General features: G+C 40.1%; 1 protein-coding gene across 1 annotated transcript; it reads right to left on the bottom strand.

The window, feature by feature from the left end:
* Positions 1 to 12,914: 12,914 nt before the first annotated feature.
* XRCC2 (X-ray repair cross complementing 2) lies at positions 12,915 to 24,627 on the bottom strand. Its single transcript, XM_081344875.1, has 3 exons — positions 24,413 to 24,627; positions 16,076 to 16,157; positions 12,915 to 14,519 (listed from the first exon to the last, which is right to left on the bottom strand). Exons 1-3 carry the CDS (start codon positions 24,449 to 24,451, stop codon positions 13,807 to 13,809), a joined length of 834 nt encoding a protein of 277 aa, XP_081201001.1. The 5' UTR covers positions 24,452 to 24,627; the 3' UTR covers positions 12,915 to 13,806.
* Between the last annotated feature and the right edge of the window lie 331 nt (positions 24,628 to 24,958).

Raw genomic sequence — 24,958 nt, 5'->3', positions numbered from 1 at the left:
GCCACAGCACACCAGCTACCGGTCTGTACAAACAAGCAAAGCACCATCCGTGGGATGCAGGCAGCATACAGAAACACACACTCTCCAGTCCGCGCAAAACCACTTTCCACAGAACTGGTCCCTGGTGCCCAAAACGTTGGGGACCCCTGGGCTAGGAGAAGTTCACCACACCTGGAAAACCCCGAAGATAGCTTAGATCTGTTGAAGGGAAAGAATTTGTGCATGATTTGTTCTGGGTAGATATCTAACTTGAGGAGTGATGAGTGAAGCAGGATTTATAGTAGAAAGGAAAAGAAAATGAGCAACTTCTAGCATCTAAATGGAATAGTAAAGAGAGCAAAAATATATAGGTGTTTGAGAAAAAAAGCAAAAGGAAGTCACTAGAGACAGCAGTTGTACAGACCAAGAACATCCAGAGTAGTCAATAAAGATGGGACACTCTCTATATACTCTACTCATAGCAAATGAAGTCATACAAGACTAGCAACCTATTCATCCAAAGGCTAAGCTGGATAGAGATAACTTTGAATTTATCCCAGATAGCTTGAAAAGTTGACCAGATAGCAATAGTGCTTAGACTTATATATCCCTTCATAGTGCTTTACAGCTGTCTCTTAAGTGGTTTACAGAGTCAGCATATTGCCCCCAACAACCTGGGTCCTCATTTTACTGACCTCAGAAGGATGGAAGGCTGAGTCAATCTTGAGCTGGGCAGAATCGAACTCTTGACAGTCAACAGAATTATTTTTATTTTTTTATTTTAATTCCATTTATATCCCGCCCTTCTCCGAAGACTCAGGGCGGCTTACAAGCTTAGCAGTAGCCTTCATACTATGTATATGCCTGCTTATTAGGACTTTTGGGGCCCCCCAAGCGGCATTTTTACAAAGTCAGCTTAATTGCCCCCAACAATCTGGGTCTGCAATACTGCATTCTAACCACTGCGGTAGATCTAACTTCAAAAACATCTGCAGCAAACCCGGCATGTAAGATATATGGATGGAGAAATTGGCAGTAATCAGTCAGAAAGAGCATGTTGCTCTCTTAATAGCAAACTTTTCAGTGTATTGGGACTTTAAACTTCAGCATCCCCAACAAGGAGATCATGTTCTGTAGAATCCTGCTTTTCTTCCATTACTAATCACTGGATGATGCAGTGAGGTTTAATTACAGTTGGACATCAGATACTTGTAGAGTTGTGGATCCTGGAGGATCAATACAGAATATTTGTGAGGAACAGGATGCCATATCTCTTTAGCAAGGGCTGTTTCTTTAAATAGGATTTCTTCTGGAAGGTCAAATTGTGACATATTATTAGAGAAACATGTTCCTCCAAAGCCAGCACATGTTTGAGATATAAGTGCTGTGCAGAGTGATGGTAACAGTGGATAACAAATTTTTCAAAGGTTTTGCTTCCTGAAACCCTTTGGGTGATTATGATAGACCCCTTCAAAGTTAACACAAATACAATTTCAGAATGACTGTTTCACATAGGAATCTTGAGAAACATGAAATTAACTTTTAATGACTATAATGTGTTTAGTCTCATAATGTTTACAACACACTACATTGAGTTTAACAGGGCTAAAAGTATTTTGCTGCTGATTTTTGTTTGTGCTCAGTGTCAGATGCATCTCACTGTAATGTCCAAGAATAGTCAGCCAGCATTGATGGATTCTAGTTGCCTTGATACAGTTTTTCCATTGTGGCAATATTCTGGTGAAACCTATCACCATGTTCATCACTGACTGCACCTAAATTTTTAAGAAAGAATTCCAAAAATGAATGCAGAAAGTGAATCTTTAGTGATATGTTGGACTTTAGTGACACATTGGCTGTGTACGCTGTAAGAAGTTAGTCAACCAGCTGAATATGATTTGATGCTCCGTAGTTGCTAACAAAATTCTTGACCGCATCCTTGAATGCTTTCCAAGCAATTTTTTTTAAATCCCATTTATATCCCACTCTTGTCCGAAGACTCAGGGCGGCTTACAATCTAAAGCACAAATCAATGTGCTTAGCAATAGCCTTCATTCTATGTATATGCCTGCTTATTAGGGCTTTTGCCCCCCCCAAGCGGCATTATTACAAAGTCGGCTTATTGCCCCCAACAATCTTGGTCCTCATTTTACCTACCTCGGAAGGATGGAAGGCTGAGTCAACCTTGAGCCTGGTGGGATGCGAACCTGCACTAATTGCAGGCAGCTGGTGTTACTTAAGGAAGCATTAGCCCACTGCTCCACCAAGGCTCGATTTTCTCTGGCTCCACTAACAGATCTTTGAACCACGTGTCTCTGATGACATATCTGACTTGCGAATCAACAAATATGCCTTCCTTAATCTTGGCATAAGTTATTCTTGGAAATAGCCATCTTTAACTATCCATCTTTATTATTTAACAAAAAACTTCACCTCCCTTCTCGCTTTTACAAAAATTTTCATCAATCTGAGTCTTATATGAAGCAGAGACAAAAATATATTTATTGGGCAACAGATGGTTTGTGTGTCAAGTTTTTCTGTCACGGTACCAGATTTTTTTGGAGTACCTATTTCTTTTTAATGTAATGCAACTCTCTTACATGGCTATCCCATTCGCATCTGTAACAACAGTACTTGGTATAGCCAAGCTGTATTCCAAGCAGAAGAGATGGTCCTTTTAGATCTCCACTGATATTCCAGTTGCAGTTGGTGTTTGGATATGTCTCAACATTTCCATGTATTGTTTCTTTCATGTGTGTAGCATAGCCAACAGATACTGAAGGATGTACATTGGCATTCCGCCGGGACCTGAAGACCTGGCTCTTCGAGCTCTCTGGCCCAGGCTGAGAATTTTTTAATTTTAATTTTAATTTTAACTGGGTTTTTTATTTTTCTCAGGGTTTTATTTAATCTTCTTTAATTTGTTTTAACGTTTGTATTGACTTTCTTTTAAATGCCCTGTAAACCGCCCTGAGTCCTTCGGGAAAGGGCGGTATATAAATCTAAATAAATAAATAAATAAATAAATAAATAAATAAATAAATAAATAAATAAATAAATAAATAAATAAATAAATAAAGTAACAAGGCAACCTTGAGGCTAAACATTGATGGATGTTGATGAGAAGATGTCATTCTAGGGAGTCTTGCTCACAACCCCAAACTAAACAATCTGTCAACGTCAGCAGTGAAAGCAAGATTGTCAACCTGTGCAAAGAAATCTGTTAAACCATCTTCTCAGCTTTGAAAAAAGAAATGATCTCTATAAAATAGTACATAATAGGATAAATTTCAGGTTATTTTTGTGATCAAAAATCTATGATACACCCAAATGTGTTCAGGAAGCAAAAAAAAAAAAAAACCACTACGTATTTTGATGTTCAGTGAATTCATATTCCAGCTCATGTGTGATCAAAATTATGCCCGCCCACTTTTAAATTTATAATGGAGGGCTGCAGTGGGTTTGGTTGAATCAAACTGATTAAACACATGAATTACAGCACTTGTGGGTTTTGTTTTGTTTTTTCCATTCTGCAACAAATGAGGAGGGGAGCTGGGAATGGCTTGCTGGGTCACATACTGTACAGAAAATCTTTCATAACTGTTTAACTTTTAACAGTATTTTAACCACTATTAATTATTCAACGAACACTCGCCTGCTACATCATATTTGCTGCTCCAATTAAACAAAGAAAGGCTGGTGAAGAGGAATAAAGTTTTCCCTCTCCTTCACAACCAAGTCTTTCTTTGCCATACCAATTTCCCTATTCTGTACTATCAGAAAGATACACAAGGTAGGTTTGAAAAGTGTCCACAGTGGCCACAATAATGAGACTGAAGCTCTGCTTTTTTTTCATTGCACGATTGATGACATGCCATGTGCTTATTATTGATTCTTAGATACCACATATATCAATATTTCCTTGCTGGCTAGGGAATTCTGGGAGTTGAGGTTTCCTCATCTTAAAGCTCATCTACATTGAGAAACACTGATGTAGATGGCCTGGCAGAAATTTGATTGCTCTGTCATGGCCATCAGTTGATATTTTTGAATACACCTTGTGGACACCTTTAGTTAGTTTGGATGTATCATCTCCGAATAGCACCACCTTTAACTTGGAAAGTGGCAGAAAAGGGAAATTATTAAAATGTGAATATAATAATAGTTTATTATAACTATTCCAGCATAAGCCCTTTTTCAATCCCATCCAAAATTTATTCCATCCACTTATTTGTTTTCATCTTCTCTGCTTTTTTGTGTGTGACCTGATGTCACCACGGAATGGGACAATTCACCACAGCCAGCTCACTAAGACCATCTTGCTGAGGCCAACTCACTATGGCCATCTCACTGCAGCCACCTCGCTTTGGCCTTCTCGCTGCAGCCAGCCTGTTGGGGCCATCTCACTGCAGCCATCTTGCCATGGACAACTCCCTGTGTGACAACTTGCCGTGGGGCAATTCCACGCTGTATAATTCAAACTGATACAGTAAATGTTATCCGGTACTGTTTTCTTCAACATTATTTCCATTGACAAAAATGGAAATAATGTAGAAGGAACAGTGGTGGATAACATTTATTGCTTTGAGGTATCCTCAGGGGTGGGATTCAGCGTTTGCATCACTTTGGCAGAACCGGTAGCTAATTTTTTGTTGGCCAGGCCCAGAATGGACTTCCGGAAGCAGCATCTACACGGAAAATCGGTTGTTCACATATTTGAATCCCACCACTGGGTATCCAGCATGGATTATCTCATGTCAAGTTGACCACGGCAAGATGGTTGCATCAGGTTGGCTGCAGCGAGAGAGTTGTGGTAAGTTGTCCACGGTGAGTTGTCCCATTGTAGAGGCTCCATGTTCTGTTCTTCTGCCAATTTGGATTCAGATAAGGAAGTACAGTACTATTAGTACTTAGGTTTTAGATAATTCCCTCTTAAGCAATCTTCCCTTTAGGGTTAAAGAGGAGGAGGCAGAACTAATTTCCATCAGTAATACACTGCATCACCTTCTCTTGGTGTGTTTGATTCTGTAGGTTCCCACTGTGGCTCTTCTGTCTTCTGTCTTCAGAGCAGAAGACAGGTGCTTGATTTCTTTAAAGTCCTCCCTCTGGGTGATGATTCAGCTGCTCTGTTGAAAGTTTCTTTCTGCTTGCTTTAGTAGCTTGGCTTTTATGAAGATTTTGAGAGTTTGTATGAAGAGTATGGCTTACTTGGCAATATATACAGTTTTGAAAGTCTGATTCTAAATTCCTTCCCCTTTCTTTTATACACCAGAGTTACTACAGAGCTAGTTAGAGTTCCTTTTTTTATACTTTCCTCATTTCCTGGTCTTAAAACATCTTTTTGGTTTTGTAAGTATTGCTGCATAATTTCTCCCAGGTCATCTCTGTACATTATATATAATGTCCATCATATATATTTTTGGAGATTCAGTAGGTCTAAGGGTTACACAAAGTGTATACTTCTTATAATTTAAAAATGAAATTAATTCATCAGAAAATATTATTTATTATTATTATTATTATTATTATTATTATTATTATTATTATTATTATTATTATTATTATTATTATTATTTATTGCATTTATATACCGCCCTTTCCCTGAGGACTCAGGGCGGTTTACAGGGAGTTAAAAATCAAACATACAAAAGTTAAAAAACCAATTTAAAAAAGATTAAACCAACCCTGTACAATTAAAAACCCCAATTAAAATAAATTTCTCCTCAGCCTGGGCCCGAGAGCTCAAAGAGCCAGGTCTTCAGGCCCCGGCGGAATGATCGGAGGTCGGGGGCAGTCCTCAGCTCCACTGGCAGCTGGTTCCAGAGGGCAGGCGCTCCCACTGAGAAGGCCCTATCCCTGGGTGTCACCCGCCGGCAATCTCTTATGTCTGTTGGACCCCTCAAAGAATGTTTAAAAAGGAACAGACACTATTTTTTTTTTATCTTGGCCTTGTAAGAACTTTGAAGGTTTTTTTTCAAACTCATGATTTGGTCCTGTCTTGCTTTAGTCAAATTACTCCATATATCAATACAATTTTGAGAAGGATCTCAATATAATCTTAAACTATATTTCTAAGACATGAAATATTTCATTTCATCAAGAGTTTTGCATCGGTTTGGTACAGCAATGAAAATAATTTTACAGATCTAGAAAGAAACCTATTATCCTGATTACGAATCCAGAATCCAGAGCTCCTTACCTATTTTTGGAAAGTCTCTAAAAATGAGAAGATAACACAACATGTTACTAAATGAATAGCTGTAAAGATAAGCTTAAGGATTGAATTAACTTTATACTGTTATTGCAGTTATTAAATGGATTTCCCCCCGTTTTTGTCACATTGCTTTTATATCTATACTATATCTAGTCTTTCTTTCTTTACTATATAATCACTATCTTTTTTCTTCTGAGTATGTAGGATTTTTTTTTAATATTTCACTATGAAAAATTTAAAACAATTTTTTTTAAAAATCTGAAGTCATCTTAATTCTAGTTTCCTTCAAACTGTGCCTCCACTTAACTGGCTTGGTAATTGGGTTTTCATCATTCCATATTTAAAGCTCTCCTTTCAAGGTTTCTCCATTTCTCCTCTCTCTCCCTGATGCTTTACATATGCTTGCTGTAAATATTTTATAGCAAATCAAGGAACTTGAGCTTTTAAAGGAACTAATTATTATCAGCTCCTGGCACAAATATGGGACAAACGACAGGAGCCGTCCTGTGCCAATTCATCCTGGAGTAAGTGGTGACTTTGTGGTGACCCTTTTATGTCCCAAATGAGCTCACATCACACATCTGGAAGCTCTAATGCACCTGTCCAGAGGGTGCCATTCACATCTCGTTATTTAATTAATTAAGCGCGCTGCCAGAGGAAGGGAATAATGAGTCCATTAAAGTGGTTCCTCCCTCCTCTCCGTTTCCTTCCCTCTAAACTAACCCTCTTTTTTTCCTCTCCAGCTTAGCAATAACATATGTTGCGTGCACTGTTCTGTCTGTAGGGAGCTCTTACAAACAAACCTGTTTATAGATTGAATGTTTTTGTTTTTTTAAAAAATCATGTCACTTTCAAGTTACCTTCACTTCCATTGCTGAAATGCAACAGAAGGAGACGGAAAGAGTTCTACTGTAGAAATAATCTGCTCTTATTTGCTACCTCTGCCTCCTCTTCCTCAATTCAACTAGCAAGCTCTTCAACCTTATGTATCTATGCTCCCCCATGAAGAAACGTAGAAAAGTCCACTGGTTGCGTTTTCCTTGCTAGAAATCAGAGATATGAAGTGGAGGGTTTTAAAACCTCAAGATGATCATAATGCAAACGGCGCAATCAAAGTTGCACTCTCTTTTTTACAATTTTTTTTACATTCATCCTAGATCTCAATACATATGGGGACAGGTCTCAGTTGCAAGGTTCTGGCTATCATCTTGAGGTGGTTTTTTTTTTTTGACTCTGTGGACTGCTAGAAAAGGAGATCACTTTAAGGAAGAAATCTGGAGATGAAAGAATCGTCAGGGATGGAGTGAAGAAGCAATTAGTCAGGAGCCTGAAGCAAGAGTGAGAAAAAAAATCTCACACTAACCCTGTCTTGATGTTCATTGTACAAGAGGCCACGGAAGGAATCTTAGATCGGCTTTCAACATTCTATTATTATTTTATTATACCACAGTGTTTCTCAACCTCAGCAGCCTTAAGACCTGTGGACATCAACCCTCAGAATTCCCCTTCAGAATTGATCTTAGCCTGGGAAACTGGAGTACCCCTGTTGATGTCATAGGAGAGCCATGGATGTCATGTATATTACATATAATTATACGATCTAGCTTTACACTTACGCAATTTCTCAAATATTTTTTATTTTCTGTGACAGATAGGATTGCAGAAAAAAAAATAACTTTCTGAGCACATTAGCTGTTAAAAATCATGACCTTAGATGCACTTGTAAAAATTATAATAACTTCTCTGCAAAATAGCAGTCATACTACTTTATATCTGGAGAGTTAAGATTGGGAAATTGCAGAGAGACGTTCCTAGCTTAGAATGGCTTACCCAGCCTGGGAACAACTCTTTGAGATAGGACTGATCAAGAAACAGATTGTTCAGGACTCCTAATTTTATTGTTATAGGATGTAATAACAGAATGCTGAAATTCTGTTATTACAAATTTCTCCCTGTCCCATCTTACAGTAAACACAATCAAGACATAGTTAAATTGAGTTTTCCCCCCTCATGTTTCCTTCACGTTGTATATTGAATAATCCTGTTTCTCAACCTTGGCAACTTTAAGATGGGTGGACTTCAACTCCCAGACTTCCACGGCCGATCTCTTGTCCAAGTCTCTCTTTAAAAAGTTTGGTAACCCTTTCTTCAAGGTCAGCTTAGATTCCTTTACTCCCAGCCCTTTCCAGCTATGCTATCCAACCAGTGAGAATTTTCTCTGGTGATGAATTTGGAGACTCACCAGTAGTTGGGAATTGTTAGCAAGGCTACTGTGTGTACACCAATGGCTAACCCAGGGGTAGGCAACCTTGGCTCTTTTATGACTGGTGGACTTCAACTCCCGGAATTCCTGAGCCAGCATGGCTCAGCTTGGAAACCTCTCCCTTTCCCCTCAGCATGGCTGGCTCAGGAATTCTGGGAGTTGAAGTCCACGAGTCAGAAAAGAGCCAAGGTTGCCTACCCCTGGGCTTACCACTAGAGGCCCACAGAATTACTGCTTCCTAGTGGCCATCGGGACATTTGCAGTCTAATGATACCGTAATACAGGGGTCTTCAAACTTGGCCCTTTTATGACTTGTGGACTTCAACTCCCAGAATTCCTCAGCCAGCGTGCCTGGATGAGGAATTCTGGGAGTTGAAGTCCACAAGTCATAAAAGGGGCAAGTTTGTAGACCCCTGCTGTAATAGCTCTGAGAAACTCTTTAACTTTAGCAGAGCTTCTGGTTGTAGTTCCATCCATGCCAATGCAAGGAAACCCTAGTTTGTTTGTTTTTTAAAAAAAAAATCAAACAAAAAACCCCATAGGCTCACATTATCTTTCCCATATTTGAAATTCAGAAATTAGGGTTAATTTAATGGGTGAATTGAAGTGTGTGTTCCTGATAACTCCTGCATTCTCTCTGTTCCCATGTATTCCTTGCCAGAAGTTTGCAAATCACATTGCTTTGTGTAGCAGCTCTACAATCGGCTGAATGGTTGGTTAGTTAGTGCATCGTTAAATAAAACCTCTTGTAAGGCTTGCCTGGTGCTTAATCCCTTGTCCCTCAGAGATCAACCACAAGCTCTCTTTGCTTGCGTTCATCCTTCTCAGGAGGAGAATCCAACTTGTTTATGAGCTCTTTGGGATCCAAATGTGCAGAGCTGTTTATTGGAGTGTTTTTTCATTTGCTTGTTCCCACTTTGGATCCAAGCTGGGACCGTGAAAGGACTTTGTATTCGCCTTCTCTCATCGCCTCTCAGCACAAGCCAAAGGACTGTTCTGTTTTTCTCAATGTCTCAGGCTCTGCCAGGACATTGGAAGCAAAGCAAGCTGGCAAGAGACAGGCCCCGTCTCTGTTCTGTATCATGGAAGCCGCGGCAAAACCCCTGAGGCCCCAGGCCAGCCCCTATTTTCAATCCAAAGCTGACCAATCGTGTTCCAGGTGATGTCACTGCATGGCAAGAGCGCTTCCGTCTTTTTTTTGCACACAGCATAATGCCCAGGCCATCTATTGGTGCTTTGCCTTCAGCCTTGGTCCATGAACTGTAATCATTAAGTCAACTGGAAAAAAATATTGAAGACAGACAGGGGGGAAAGCAGCATGTGAAGGCAGCTGGATGCAGCACAAGGAGGCCCACTGAGAGCCATCAAAGAGCATTGTGCAGCCTCTAATCCTGGCTTCAGGATGTGGAGGTCCTGACAGGGACTGGAGAAGATGGGTAATAAGCTGCCCCTTTCTTTCCAGAGGTGGCCCTGAGAGTCACAGCTGCATCAAGCTCTGCCTTGGGGATACACAGAAACAGGCAGCGCAGTCTCTCTCTCGCCCTCTCGATCTGCCTTTGCTTCCAGCTCAAACTCTGGGCCTTGCCAGGATCTTGAATGCCACTGCACAAAAAGACGGGCTGGTGAGCAAAGAAGCTGCCTGTCCCTTATCTGCTCGTGACCTGCCCCAATAACCGAGTAGGGTGATGTAAGGTGGGGTGGTGGACGGCTGGGCTTCTGTCAACCAAAACCTCAAAAGTGGCTTGAACAGTCTCCAATCCAGAACCTCAGGATGAATCTTATTTATTTGATACTTTTAATCCTGTCTTTATTTTGTCTGCCCTTATTATGTTATATAATTCAAGGCAGCAAACATACCTAAGACTCCTCCTCCTATTTTCCCCACAACAACAATCCTGTGAAGCGGGCTAGATTGAGAATGATTGGCCCAGTCACCCAGCCAGCTTTTTGCCTAACGTGGGACTAGATCTCACCATCTCCTGGTGATTGGCCCCAAGTCACCTATTTGGCTTTCATGGCTAAGGTAGGAAGAGAACTCACACCCTTCTAGTTTCTAGTCTGGTGCCTTCACCATCAGAAAAAAACTTGACTCTCTCTAGAAGATACTGCAAGACCAAGATGTTAGGATCAAGTAACCAGCTAATGGCCAAAATGCAGATACTTTTTAAAGTTTATTAAGGAAATGAGCAAAGAAAGAAATGGAAAGAAAGAAAAATTCTTCTGGAGACTTCCAACCACCTTCACTTTCTTACTCTTAATCAGAATATCCATAGGAAAGCTTACTAATTCATTTTAAGATCTGTCCAATAGCTTTTCTTACTGTAATTAGTGACGCCTTGGCTGCAAACGTTTGCTATAACTAAATCTGAAATAGTGAAGTTCCACCCTCCTATCCACTGTGCAATAGCCCCACGTGTCAGTTTTGTTGAATGGGTAATTTAAATTCAAGGTAACAGGTAATTTACTACAGATGTAAAAACCACAGAAGATGCAATCCAACGCATCTCATACAAGTCCAGGCAGAAACCTTGACCTATAAAAGGAGCTGCAGAGCTTTTTAAAAAGCATTTCAAAGAAAAGAATGAAATGAAGGAACTAATAAGAGGGAAGTGCCTTTGTGCATTTATTTTCATACTTGGCCGATGAATTTACTGGAGCGCTGAGTAACGTTGACGTAAAACAAGAAAGATAACAAAAGAAGAGAATGAGAGGGTAAGCTTGTTTTGGCTTATAAATGGGCTTTCACATCGAGTTTGTTTTTCCAGGGTTCATTTAAAACCCTTTCAGAAAATGGTCAATCGCAACTGAGGTGCCCCATTCCAACCAGCACATTAAACACCTGTTAAGAACTAACTAGCTGAACTCCTCCCTCCGTCCCATCTAACTACCCACCTACCCATCCTGTATTTATGAAGACTATTCAGCACCCTTTTCGGATTTATTCCCGTCAAGTCTTGGATTCCACGTAGGCTACTCAAGCCTACTGTTTGCAAATGCACCCCTTAGTCCTTGGAATGGGATGGGGGGGGGAAGTGAATGATGAATATCCTGGAAAGCTTGACTGCACCATTGTGATATTTTGTAAATGGCAGCACCCACTGTAAACATTTTGTGGTTGACCTAGCAACCCCTTCTCCGAATGCCCATATCAGGCCTGCAAAATGTCAAAAGGTTGATAAACCTCTTCTTATGACTTCCCACCATCTACAAATACACTAATCTGTAAGTACAGTGGAAAAAAAATGAGACTAAAATTCAACATAAAAAATACCAAACTACTGACCTCAAGTAGAACAACCAGCCTTAGGATAGACAATGAAGATATTAAAGAGAAGAATACCTTTGCCCTTGTCAATCCTCAACAATAAAGGAACAGTCAAGAAACAGCTGCAGACTAGCGTTGGGTAGAGCAGCCACGAAGGTCTTGGAAAAGATAATTCAAATGCCCTGACACACTTATACCTTCAAAGATGAGAACAGTGCAAGCCATGTGTTCCCTGGGGCATTTTCGGCAGCTGGGCTTTGAAGAAGCAGGACAGTAAGAGTGCTGATGCCTTTGAACTTTTGTGTTAGAGAAGACAGAGGATAACATTGATAGCCAACAAAATAATGTATCATCAAAGATATCAACCCAGGATTCTCACTCTGGGTATCTTACTCTGCACACATTATGCAAAGATCCAGCTCTCTGTTGGAAGACTCTAATACTGGAAAAGGTGAGAGGAAAGAGGATGACCAGGAGCAAGTGGATGGATTCAATTATGGTGGCAACGAGTGCCCTGTTGGGAGACCTGAAAGAATAGGCCAAGCGATAGATTGTCATGGAGAAAATTTATCTACAGGTAGTCCTTGACTTAGGACCATTTATTGAACAATGGTTCAAACTTATGATAACCTTTGAAAAAGTAACTTGCAACCTGTATTCATACTTGCATGTGATCACAATTGAGTCACTTGGCAACCTGCTTGCATTTACGACTGGTTGCAACAACCTGCAGTCATGTGATTACAGTTTGTAATCTTTTTTGTTGATTTCTGTCAAAAACAAAATGCAACGGGGAAACTGGATTTCCTCCATGACCCTGTGATTTGCTTCATGACTGCTGTAGATATGGTTCCTACTCAACGTACGACTGCAATGACTTACGATGGATATTCCAGTCCCGATTGTGGTCGTAAATTGAGGACTACCTGTATATGGTGGCTAGGAACCAAATTACCTGATGGCACATAATCAATCAATCAATCTGTACAGTCTCATGTATATGCTCAGGAGAAGAAACACACAAAGCATGCATTCAGACATGTAAACAATACTGTAATTTCCTGTTCAGGCTGATTGGGAAATTGTTCCTCCATCTGCAATGTGGATCATTTTTCAGGATTGTTGTGAAGATTGTAACATGGCATATACAAGGGACTTCACTTAAAAGTTGGAAGTGTGACAGTTATACATTAACGGAAAGTCGAGAAATATATGGATTTCACCTATAATGTATGTTTAAGACTTTATTTTTAGTCTTGCATATATCTTGAACTTGTTAGTAATAAAATATATGTTGCAAAGCACTGAAATAATCAAAGGGCAATGAAGTTAACATGCATTTTATAGATGCAATATTATTTTTGATACTGCTCTGAGCTGTAGATCAATTTTTATTTGAACAAACCTTGTTTTCTCGAGCTTTTGACATATGACATGCTGAATAAAAATACTGGGGACTTAAGACACATCAAGTTCCTTCTAAGAACTTGCTTGTTCTGTCACTGCATCCATGGCTTTCCACTTTTAAACCTACAATTTGAAGAAAAGGCCAATGAAAGTTTTCCAAAGCTATTTCCCTGGTTGAACCCAAGACTTCACAACCCTGGATAGAATGAAGACCTTTGAAATAAGTAAGAACAATTTCCAGGAAATCAGGAAAAAACAAAAAGCATGATATTCGGTGGGTTGAGAAAAAAAATAGTATTCTTCTTATTAAATTTGGTTGCATGCTGTGCATGCATTCAACAAACATATCTTTTCTAACAGAAACAAATGAAGCCCAACTTCAGCGCTCAACCCAGATCTAGCTTGTTTCTGTGCTTGAAAATAATAAGTTTCCACCTTTATTAAATTCTAGACTTAACTTTTTTAAATCAGCTTCATCAATTCCCCACTATACACCTGAATATTAGCCCAAAGCTGATCAACGCGCTTTCTAAAATTTAATTTTAGATAACATTAGTACAAAAATGTAAAAACTCTGCTTCAAAAAATGAACATGTGCCCTTAAAATGAACCTGAATGCACTATCAATGCAGCCTCTCTCTCTCTCTCTCTCTCTTTTTTAATAAAAAGAGCTGGCTTTTAAAACTGGATCCCATGTTCCGTAATGCAAAATGAACGTTTTACCCTGATATCGTTCCGAATGTGACACCTAGTCATTGAAAACCCTTGGGTGCCATCTGCATGGGGCTGCTTGGAGAAAAAAATCCGGTGGGTGACAAGCTGTTGCCATGGTTTACAAAGAAAAGGGCGGTAGTCTGAACCTGCATCGCAGTCGTTTTTTTCTGAGCTTCCCACCAAGTTCAGCGACTTCTTCATAAGCGACTGAGTAGTGGCAAACAAAACTAAGTGATGCTCCTTTACAAGCTTTTGGAGAAGCCACACGCACCTCTTTAGGTTTGCTTCCTGCAGATTCAGGTTATCTCCTCCGTCGGCCCGGTCTATCCAATAAAAAGCTGATATACTGTCTATAATCAAGAGGGAAAAGGAAGGGTGCGACGAAAACATGCTTTCCAGAGAGTAAAGACTGAGCAGCAGCTGAGAGCTGCTGTGGCAGTTAATAAGAAAAAGCCTCTCCAGACAGTGCTTGATGGTGGCCTCGGTGCCTTGAGATGACAACCTGTATTCCAGGATTGTCACTAAACGCAGCATATCGACATGGAAGTCCGTGTCAATAAAGAGCACGCCCACTTCCAAACCACCTCTTGATTTGGGAAGGAGGCAGCGAGCAATGAGGTGATACAGCATTTCTGTTTTCCCCGTTCCTTCTGCACCGTGGAATTCAACGACGTCTCCTGGGGAGCAGTGAAGAGAAGTGTGGTCACATACAATGAATCTCTCCAATTTTTTTTTTTCGTTTGAAGCCTCACACTTCACATGTCATCCAAAGCAAAAACATACGGAATCTTCTGATTATTGACAGCTCCAATCCAGCATAATTACCGTATTTTTCGGACCATAGGACGCACCGGACCATAAGACGCACCCAGTTTTTAGAGCAGGAAAACAAGAAAAAAAAATTCTTTCTCCTTCTCTCTCTCTCCCTCTCTCTTTCTCTCCCTCCCTCTCCCATTGTCCCTTCCTTCCTTCCTTCCTTCCCTCCCTCTTTTTCCTTCCCTCTCTGCATTAGAGCAGTACCCGCGGAGGCGGCCCTGCAGCCCGGCTTTCTCTTGCAGAAAGCAAGCTGAAACGGAGTGAGGGAGATTGCCAGAAATGCGAATCGGCTGATCTCGCGCTCCTGCAAACTCCCTCGCTCGGTTTCAGCTTCCCTTGCTACAAGAGAAAGCAAGCTGAAACGAGGGAGATTGCAGCAGAGCGAGATCAGCCAATTCGCATTCCTGGCAATCTCCTCACTCCGTTTCAGCCTGCTTTCTCTTGTAGCAAGGGAAGCTGAAACCGAGCGAGGGAGAGTGCAGGAGCGTGAGATCGGCGTTTCTCAGCACGTGCCGATTCGTGCTCCACTTGCAGAGGTTGGGGCTGGCCATACGGATCACCTTCGGACCATAAGACGCACCCTCGTTTCCCCCTCCCCACTTTTGGGGGAAAAAAGTGCGTCTTATGGTCCGAAAAATACGGTAGTTTGCATTTCCTGGTTTTACAGGAATTAATAAGGAGTAAGTAGCACTATATACAAGGAGATAACTCCAGGGCAAAAATGGAGGAGCAAACATTTGTACATTTATATTTTCTAGAGCTTCCCAAATCTTTATCCAATCTCCAGTGTTCTTATTAAAAACAAAAAACTGAAGGCAAAACTGAACATTTTAAAACTTACTGGAAACCACCAGCTGACATAAGAGAATATAATAAAACAGATTAACAATCACTCTGTAACCATAGAGAGTTTCTTTAAATTTCCAAAATGTGTTAATTTTTAGCGTTAAATTGTGTTTTTGGAAGAGAAGAGATTTGTACTACAGGTAGTCCTCGACTTACAACTGTTCATTTAGTGACTGTTCGAAGTTACAATGGAATTGAAAAGTGACTTATGACAATTTCTCACACTGTAGCATCCCCATGGTCACATAATCAAAATTCACACTTGCAACTGACTCACATTTATGACCTTTGCAAGGTGCCAAGGTCAAGCAATCACTTTTTGCAACCCTCTGTCAAGCAAAGCCAAATTCACTTAACAACTGCATTACTAACTTAACAACTGCAGTGATTTGCTTAACAACTGTGGCAAGAGAGGTCGTAAAACTCACTTAACTGTCTCACTTAACAACAGAAATGTTGGGCTCAATTGTGGGTGTAAGTTGACAACTACCTGTATCTCAAATAATATACACTGGCTGAATATGCAAAATAGCATATTTGCCAGGAAAAGTATATATATATATTTTCAAACCATAAATGGGATATCCTTCCTCAGCGAACAGGCATGGTTCAAGAGTTTTCAGAGAACTTCGACCCTCAAGACGTGCAATCAGCTTTGAAAAAAAAAGGCAAGTCGTTAGATACCATAAATATGTCAATGCACTAAATTTGTAGACTTTTATACAAAGATAATATGAATTCAGTGATTTCACATTAGCTTAAGTATCTACATTGTATATGTATATAATTAATTTTAAAATTCCAGACATGCTTCAACAGCCTATTCATAGAAAATTATTTTTGTTATAACAGGTAGTCCTTGACTTACAACTGTAATGGAGGTGCCCATTATAGTTGTAGTAACATGGCTGATGTCATGGTTCCAACAGATGAAACTCTTCAAAAGAACTTCGCGTCATTGTTTACTTTAAAGAATCTTTTATTTGAGAAAGTATCGGCACTACATAGTCGAAACCAAAAACTAAATTCCCCTACCCTGGATACAAAGTAACAAAGCATAATTCCCTCCTCCAATAAACAATCATAAATCACATTCCCCAATTAGCTTGAAGCGAGGGCTTTCTCCCCAGCTCTCCAGCCTGCCAAAACTCTATCAACTCTGGGCCCAATGACCTTGGATTCCCACGGCTGAGTTATTATTGTTATGACTAGCTGGACATTCCCCCTCCCAGCATCAACTAACTCTAAAATCAATAGAGAAAAATGGCTGCATTTCCATCTGTTGTCAAAGTAAGAACATCCGATGTTAGTAGCGTTGACAGCTGACCCATGTGACTGACTGATTTTATGCATTTTTTGTGGTGGTTGTTAAGCAAATCCATTGCTCACTATGGGCATTTTTGCCAAAAACTGTAAGTAAATGCAAAACTTCATAAATTATGGTCAAATGACCAAGGGATGCTGCAAATGACATTAATGCAGGCTGGATGCCAAGTGCCAAATGCAGTCACATGATTGTGAAGATTATTTGGCAGAGGCCATCAGAACTTCAGAGTTAGACTGTAAATATCTTTTGGAGAGGTCAGTTGCAACTTCAAATGACAGCCAAATGAACAGTTGTAAATCGAAGACTACCTGTAATCAGTGTTTCATAACAAGTTATATAAAGTTTACCTTATTTCTTCATTTTACTAAAATTGCCCAAAGCAGGTACATAACTTACTACTGCAATCTAAAGACAATTTAATGGCTTTAAAACTAGCATCATTATATTGTACTGAGGAGATCAAGTATACAGAAAGTGCCAGAATAACAGCGATCTTAAGGCAGACACAAAATTTAGCCAGAATCACAGCTTCTTTCCAGGAAGGCCTTTCATAATTTCCTATTTTGAAGTGTTAATGGTAATACTAGGTTTTCTAGGAAGTCCTGGGCCATAAAGAAAGACCACCAGTATTTCTCCTTTAATCCAGCTTCCTGGTAATATAAAACTCCAGTATTTTCCTAATCTTGGAAGATAAAACAGCTTCTTTTTTTATTAAAAAGTTTTGTAAAAATTACAATCCCCAAAACCAACCCACCCCAACCCCCCCTCCCTCCCCCACTTCCCAAAGCTGAACACAGGGTTACAAATATAATAATCATAATCTAACTAACATTAACCAACTATATAAATAACCAAGTTCATAATGCGCTTTAACTCCCCTTTAACGTAAATACAAACAAAATAAAAGTGAACATAATAATAATAAAAACATAAACAAATTAATATCCAAGTTATTAAACAATACTAATACTAAAAATAATAATAATACCATATAATTAAAACTAATAAAAATTCCGCTATAATAAACTATTATTAATAATAACAATCTAAAATTTACCCATAAGCTAAATGGAACTTTTTGGTCCCATATTTATTCTGAATATAATCTATCCATCTTCTCCAGACCGAAATGTATCTTTCTTGTGGATGATCCTTCAGATAAGCAGAAATCTTAGCCATTTCTGCTAAATTTGACACTTTAAACGTCCATTCTTCTATAGTAGGCAAACTATCCTTCTTCCAATATTGCCCTACCAATAACCTTGCAGCTGTTATCAAGTTCAACATCAAGTTAAGTTTCTTTAGTATCACAATCTATAATAACACCCAATAAAAATAGTTGTGGGGTAAACTTTATCTTTCTCTTAAAAATCTTTTGAATGTTCCACCAAATTTTAATCCAAAGAGCTTTTATATTTCTACAAGTCCACCAGTTATGAAAATAAGTGGCATCCAAACTGCCACATCTCCAACATTTGGGCTGTAAATTAGGATACATACAAGACAACTTTTTAGGATCCAAATGCCATCTATAAAACATTTTATAAAAATTTTCTCTTAAATTTTGGGCCTGGGTAAATTTTACATTTCTAACCCAGATTACCTCCCATATATCCAATGGGATCGGTTAATAAAACAGCTTCTATATTGAAGAATAAGATGAGAAGGAAGGACTCATTGGAGAAGAGCCTAATGCTGGGAAAGATTGAGGGCAATAGAAGAAGGGGACGACAGAGAATGAGGTGGCTGGATGGAGTCACTGAAGCAGTAGGCGTGAGCTTAAATGGACTCCAGAAGATGGTAGAGGACAGGAAGGCCTGGAGGAACGTTGTCCATGGGGTTGCGATGGGTTGGACACGACTTTGCAACTAACAACAACAAAAAAATTGGAGAATGTTTTCAACTGTACATTAGGGACCTGATTATTCAGGCAAAAAAGACTAAAATGAATTCGAATGCCATCAGTTGGGAATGAATGGGCTTCCAGACTCTCCCATAATTTGGTCCAAGATACAGAATCAAAAGTTGCCTTAAGAGCTGTAATGGTAGCATGCAGTAATACATTGTTGTTTGAATATTTTTCAATTAAGTGATGTAGGACCAAACATTGATCAGTGGTGCCTTTATCTTCTCTAAAACGGGCCTGCTCTTCTGCCATCAAATTTTTATTTTTTATTTTTTTTTATTTTAATTCCATTTATATCCCGCCCTTCTCCGAAGACTCAGGGCGGCTTACAAGCTTAGCAGTAGCCTTCATTCTATGTATATGCCTGCTTATTAGGGCTTTCGCCCCCCCCCCCAGCGGCATTATTACAAAGTCAGCTTATTGCCCCCAACAATCTGGGTCCTCATTTTACCTACCTCGGAAGGATGGAAGGCTGAGTCAACCTTGAGCCTGGTGGGATGCGACCCTGCACTAATTGCAGGCAGCTGGTGTTACTTAAGGAGGCATTAGCCCACTGCTCCACCAATTTTCCTGGCGCAACCAGTTCTTAAGTTTATCTTGGGGGTGCCTAGCTTAAAGTTTACTGATTATGTTAAGTACCTGACCCGAACAGCTAGTCCTCGGCTTACAACCAAAGTTGACCCCAAAATTTCTGTTGCTAAGTGAGACAGTTAAGTGAATTTTATCCCATTTTATGATCTTTCTTGCCAAAGATCTTAAATGGATCGCTGCAGTTGTTAAATTAGTAACACGGTTGATAAGTGAATCTGACTTCCCCATTGACTTAGCTTGTCAGAAGGTCACAAAAGGGGATCATGTGACCCCAGGACACTGCAACCGTCGTAAATCTGAGACAGTTGCCCAGTGTCTGAATTTTGATCAGGTGATTGTGGGGATACTGCATCAGTTCTAAGTGTGAAAAATGGTCATAGGTCAAATTTTTTTAGTGCCGTTGTAACTTCAGTCACTAAATGAACTGTTGTAAACCAAGGACTATCCGTAGATAGCAAGGCTGTCGCTCTATTCCCTCTTAAATCTGGAAGTATACGGTAATTGTCAGCTCCCAGTCCCTGATGAACAGCGATGCCAGGATTGAAGTCCACCACACTATGCTATTCTCCAGAAATCCTGGAACAACAGAGACAGTTCCAGTTGCCCATGTATGTGTTGTTTTCTCCTTAATCTTGAGACTGATTGCAACATTTATTTTATTTATTTTATTAAATTTGTATACCACCCTTCTCCCGAAGGACTCAGGGCGGTGAACAGGGCATATATAAATAAAAAATACAAAAATTAAAAGAGAATTAAATAATTGCCCAGATAAAACAGTAACAATATAAAAACCCATTAAAAAACCCTAACATCCCCCATCAGGCCAGGCCAGCTTGTTCAAATAAATGGGTCTTCAGACCGCGCCGGAAGGAGCGAAGGTCCGGAGCTCAACCGGCAGTTGGTTCCATAAAGCCGGAGCGCCCACAGAGAAGGCCCTCCCCCTGGGGACCACCAGCCGGCATTCTCTGACCGGAGGCACCCTGAGGAGGCCCTCTCTGTGGGAACGCACAGGGCGGAGGGAAGTTGACGCCAGCAGCAGGTGGTCCCCAGTTTCCCATTAATTTTCAAGGGAAATCCCATAATCTGCAGAATAAACAAAACGTCTAAAATAGTGGAACCACCAACTTCAGCTGCACTTGTAAACTACAAATTGTTTCAAGGGCAAAGACATTTCCCAAATGACTTTTCTTTTCCTAGACATGCAGGTGTTTTTAAAAAAAACAGTGGTACTTTGGTACTCATCGTTAACTGATTCCGGGAGGCTGCGATGGGTACCAAAAATGACGAGTATCAAACAAGTTTTTCTCATAATGAGTCACAAGGCAGCCAACACGGACAGGTTTTAGCTTGTGCTAAGTACGAAACGAACAATGAGTCCTGGGACAAAGTTTTCACATCAAAATGCACTGAATATCAAATCTGATGAGCTTCAAGGCAGTTGAGTACCAAGGTACTACTGAAACTTATCTGAATTTCAGTGTAACCTGTTCACATCCATCAGAGCCAAGCAAATTTAAAAGAAAAACATTTCAGGTTTTTTAAACTGCTACTAATCCTTTCAGGGTCTTCAGATACATATTAAGGTGAAAAATGTAGACAAAACTGAATAGCAGAATTCATGGCCTATTTTCGTTGTTTTCTGGACATATCTTGTTTTTTGTTTGCAACTTTCTTTCTGAGGATAAAGTCTTGGAGAACTCAAATACTTGAAAACTTGTTGGGCCTTTTATGGTGATGCTAATCAAATTAACTGTCTAAATATGGGAAATTAACGGTCTAACTACAAATCAATATTTCAAGATGAAATTGCACCATCTTCCGTTAGCCATCAGACACAAATTACTGCAACCCCAAACTCAAGTGGTAGCTTGTTGTGAATAATAACCAATCCTCCAACTCTTTCTGGAAGCTGCAGATCTGCAAGCTACACAACAGTTCCAAATGAAGGCAATATTTAGGCATTTGGCAACAAGCACAGTCATATATGCAGCTGAAGGTCAAATGATTTTTAAGTGTCCATTTTTTCTAACACCCTGGCTTTGCAGACAGAATTGCCCATTTATTTTGGACCACAGTAAAGGTAAAGGTAAAGGTTCCCCTGCACATGCGTGCTAGTCGTTTCTGACTCTAGGGGCCGGTGCTCATCTCCGTTTCAAAGCCGAAGAGCCAGCGCTTGTCCGAGGACATCTCCGTGGTCATGTGGCCGGCATGACTAGACGCCAAAGGCGCACGGAACACTGTTACCTTCCCACCGTAGTGGTCCCTATTTTTCTACTTGCATTTTTACGTGCTTTCGAACTGCTAGGTTGGCAGAAGCTGGGATGAGTAACAGGCGCTCACTCTGTTACGCAGCACTCGGGATTCGACCCGCCAAACTGCCGACCTTCTGATTGACAAGCTCAGTGTCCTAACCCACTGAGCCACCGCATCCCTTGGACCACAGGCTTCATGGCATTTAACAAGAAATTCCTGGAAAACACACGCAAGGAGCTAAAGCAATATGGATTTTTGTGTTAGGTGGACAAGTCTCTCAATTTAATGGGATGCTTTGTTTTAATATTTCAAATCTCCTGAGATTCAAAAAGATAGAAATGGACATGTTCCCAAAGGCATCACATGGCAAGTTGTTACACGTCTGTGTAATATTTTTGACCCATAATCTTGTCACTGAGTTTATTTTTGCTGAAGTTTAATTTCTTTTAGTAATGACTTTTTAAAAAGCAAATATCAAATAATTAAGTTTCAGCTCTTGCCGCTCACTTCTCTACGGGAGGATCAGTGATGAAAACCCTTTGTACTTTAGGGCAACAGTGTAGTTATTTTTTATTGTAGCTTTCCACTTTCAATTTCCACAGAAAGAATTTTGACAAATGAAAATATCGAAACTTGGGATAGACAAAATTCAGCTAACAAATAAATCAGTCTTCTCAACTTTTGTCTCCAAAAAGGTTGGACAGGCTGTAGAATGGGAATAACTTGGTGAAAAAATGCACATTCTGAAGAGAGAGAGATGTTCCTGAGAATGGGCTCCAGCATGAATCCAAAAGCTTGGAGGATGTCCCGGTGACTGACTCAGACTGGATCCACCAACATTATCATGGGACACTTATATTTTGCCTTCATTCGAAATGCATATTCTGTCTATGTAAGACCCAAATTTACAAGATTACATTATATCTCCAGTTAAAAGATTAAAAGATCAGGTGGCTAGTTACAAATAAGATTCAGAGGCTCTAAAATACCAGCATTTAAAAAAAATGCTCTTGAATTGAGCTTAGTTTTTGCTTACTGCATATCCATGTAATACTTTTGGTAATGTAGACATGGTTCATTACCTTTTTTCCAGGATCTTTTTAAATTTCCTAATCTAGAATACAGCTCTGAGGTTTCCTGGTGGTATTCTATAAAACACTTAACCAAGGTAGATTTTGCTGATCTTCCCAATTCCAGACAAACTTAACAAGCAGCTGCAATCAAATGACGGATAGTTTGCCTTGGTAATTTTTTTTTAAAAAATTGCTTAGTTTCTGCTTTTCTAACTACTTAGCAAGTCATTCTTGCTATTTATTGTGAACTAAATTGTAGAACTCCTCTCACTATTATGGGCAATTGCCCTACAAGGGCTTGGATATTTTTGACAGAGAAAAAACAGCAAGTCCTTAAGTGCTGATGCAAATTATTATAATAATTTAAACACTAATGCACCTGTGTTTTTCATTCATGTTTACGCTCTGGTTTTTAAGGGAAAGTTAAGTGCAGTGATTTAGCATCATGCTGTGTGCACTAACAACATCCTGGGAGAGCCAGAAAGAAATAAAAGGAAAAAAGCCATACCCAAACCAACCACTGTTACCACAGTTTCAAGCAATGATATTAAATATTAATCTTCATAAAAGGTTGTACTTTTGATCACACTCTAAACAGATTTTTAAAAACTCCACTGGCTGAATAAATTGCAGAATTCCACCTTGCTATCTATTTGAGATCTTTTAATCTCACTTTAGCTGCAAAGAGTTCTAGGCAAAATCACTGCTTTCCATTATTGTCACTTTATATTTCAGAAGGGGTTCTGAGCGCTGGATTAAATTAGGAAAATAAGTAACCTAAACAGAAAACTTGTTGACCATTTTGGCAACTATTATAACCTCACGGGCCAACCCTTGAGGTTTGTCATAATTCATGACACATAAAAAAGTTTTTCAGCTGTCTCAACAGTTGTAAAAAAATAACAAAACCAAACTTTAATAAACTTTGTGAGTTGCAAAGCATAAAAAAACAAAAACTGGAGACACAACCAAATGACAGACATCCAGACAAACTGTTGATTTCTTAAAGCTCTTAAAGCCAGCCTGCTGTCTGAATGGCTGGCATCAGTCTGTTGCAGAGTGAAGTCAGCTTACATATTGCTTGGTAAAAAGTTTTAGGGTTTTTTCCCAACCTGGATGGACTTAGCAAGGTTTTATCCAGTTCATATCCCTCTTCTGCTCTGGGTTATTGGAATGGCACATAAGAGGAGGACACCAACTTTGTGCCAATAGCTTTACAACTGACATGTTATCTTTTCCACAGCTGCCTTTATTAACGTCCACACACCTTTTGCAGCTCTGTGTCTGTGTAATTTCCATGCACTTTGCATCCTACACAGATTTTAAAGCAGAATTTCTCAATTTTAGCAAGTTGCGTGGACTTCAACTCCCAGAATTCCCCAGCCAGCGTTGCTGGGGAATTCTGGGAGTTGAAATTCATTCAGCTTAAAGTTACTGAGGTTGAGAAGCACTCCACTGACTTCATTTCCCATAATCCCCAACTACCCCGATGAAACTAGAAAGCCAATCTTTCTGGTTGGAAAGCTGATTTAAAGCAAATGGACGGTTTTAGGGCCACAGGTCCACGCAACAAGAACAAAAAGGGACACTGGAGAGAAGTGAGGAAGGAGGTGAATCTTTCACAGCAGAATCACAGTGGAGCCTCCATTATCTGGAGCAGTGTATCATCTCGTCTGATGGGACACTCCTCCATCAGGAAACGGCCTGTCTCCTCCCCTTCCCGTGCAGGAGCCGGCGAACCGGTACCTGCCTCACCTGGGCACCCGACTCCGACTTCGACAGCCCGTTGGTCATCGCTCAGGCCGAGAGCGCGCAAAAGCACCCTCACCGAAGCAGGCACTGACCACCGGAACTCAACGCCTCCAGCGCGCATGCGTCATCCCGCCATTCGAGCAGGCGCGTTTGGCTCCTCAAGGCCGCTTCGCCAGAAGGATCTTGGTTAGGGCTTTCTGCCTGACGGCCACGAAATTCTGCTCTGCGCACGCGCAATGCGCATTCCGGCTCTCTTGCGCCCTCGTGCAGTTCATAGCGCTTTGCGTTGGGTGGAGATTTTCATCCTCGTCTCTTTTGCAGCAAGTTTTGTTAGGCGGCAGCCAAGAGCTACTAATGGTTGTGTATCTCTGCTGCCCTCTCGTGGTTGTCTACATTTGGCAGCCCAGACGACATCGAGAGATAAAAGAGAATATTGCACTAAATGCTGTACTGTAGTGTACTGTACTATACTTTTAGTATCTGCAAATTAGTCACTTGCAACATAATTCCACATTTTCTGTTCTTGTAAATCAATCTTGCTTCCCCAAG

This window comes from Vipera berus (assembly GCF_964194415.1).
Source record: "Vipera berus genome assembly, chromosome: Z".
Taxonomy (NCBI): Eukaryota; Metazoa; Chordata; class Lepidosauria; order Squamata; family Viperidae; genus Vipera; species Vipera berus.
This window is presented reverse-complemented; position numbering and strand designations above follow the sequence as displayed.

Coding starts and splice junctions, on each gene's coding strand:
- XRCC2 (XM_081344875.1), bottom strand. CDS start 24,451: ATGACCAACGGGCTGTCGAAGTCGGAGTCGGGTGCCCAG. Junction 16,158..24,412: donor AGTCGGAGTCGGGTGCCCAG/GTGAGGCAGGTA, acceptor TTTTTTTCAAAG/CTGATTGCACGTCTTGAGGG. Junction 14,520..16,075: donor GGAAGGATATCCCATTTATG/GTTTGAAAATAT, acceptor ACTGCTCCCCAG/GAGACGTCGTTGAATTCCAC.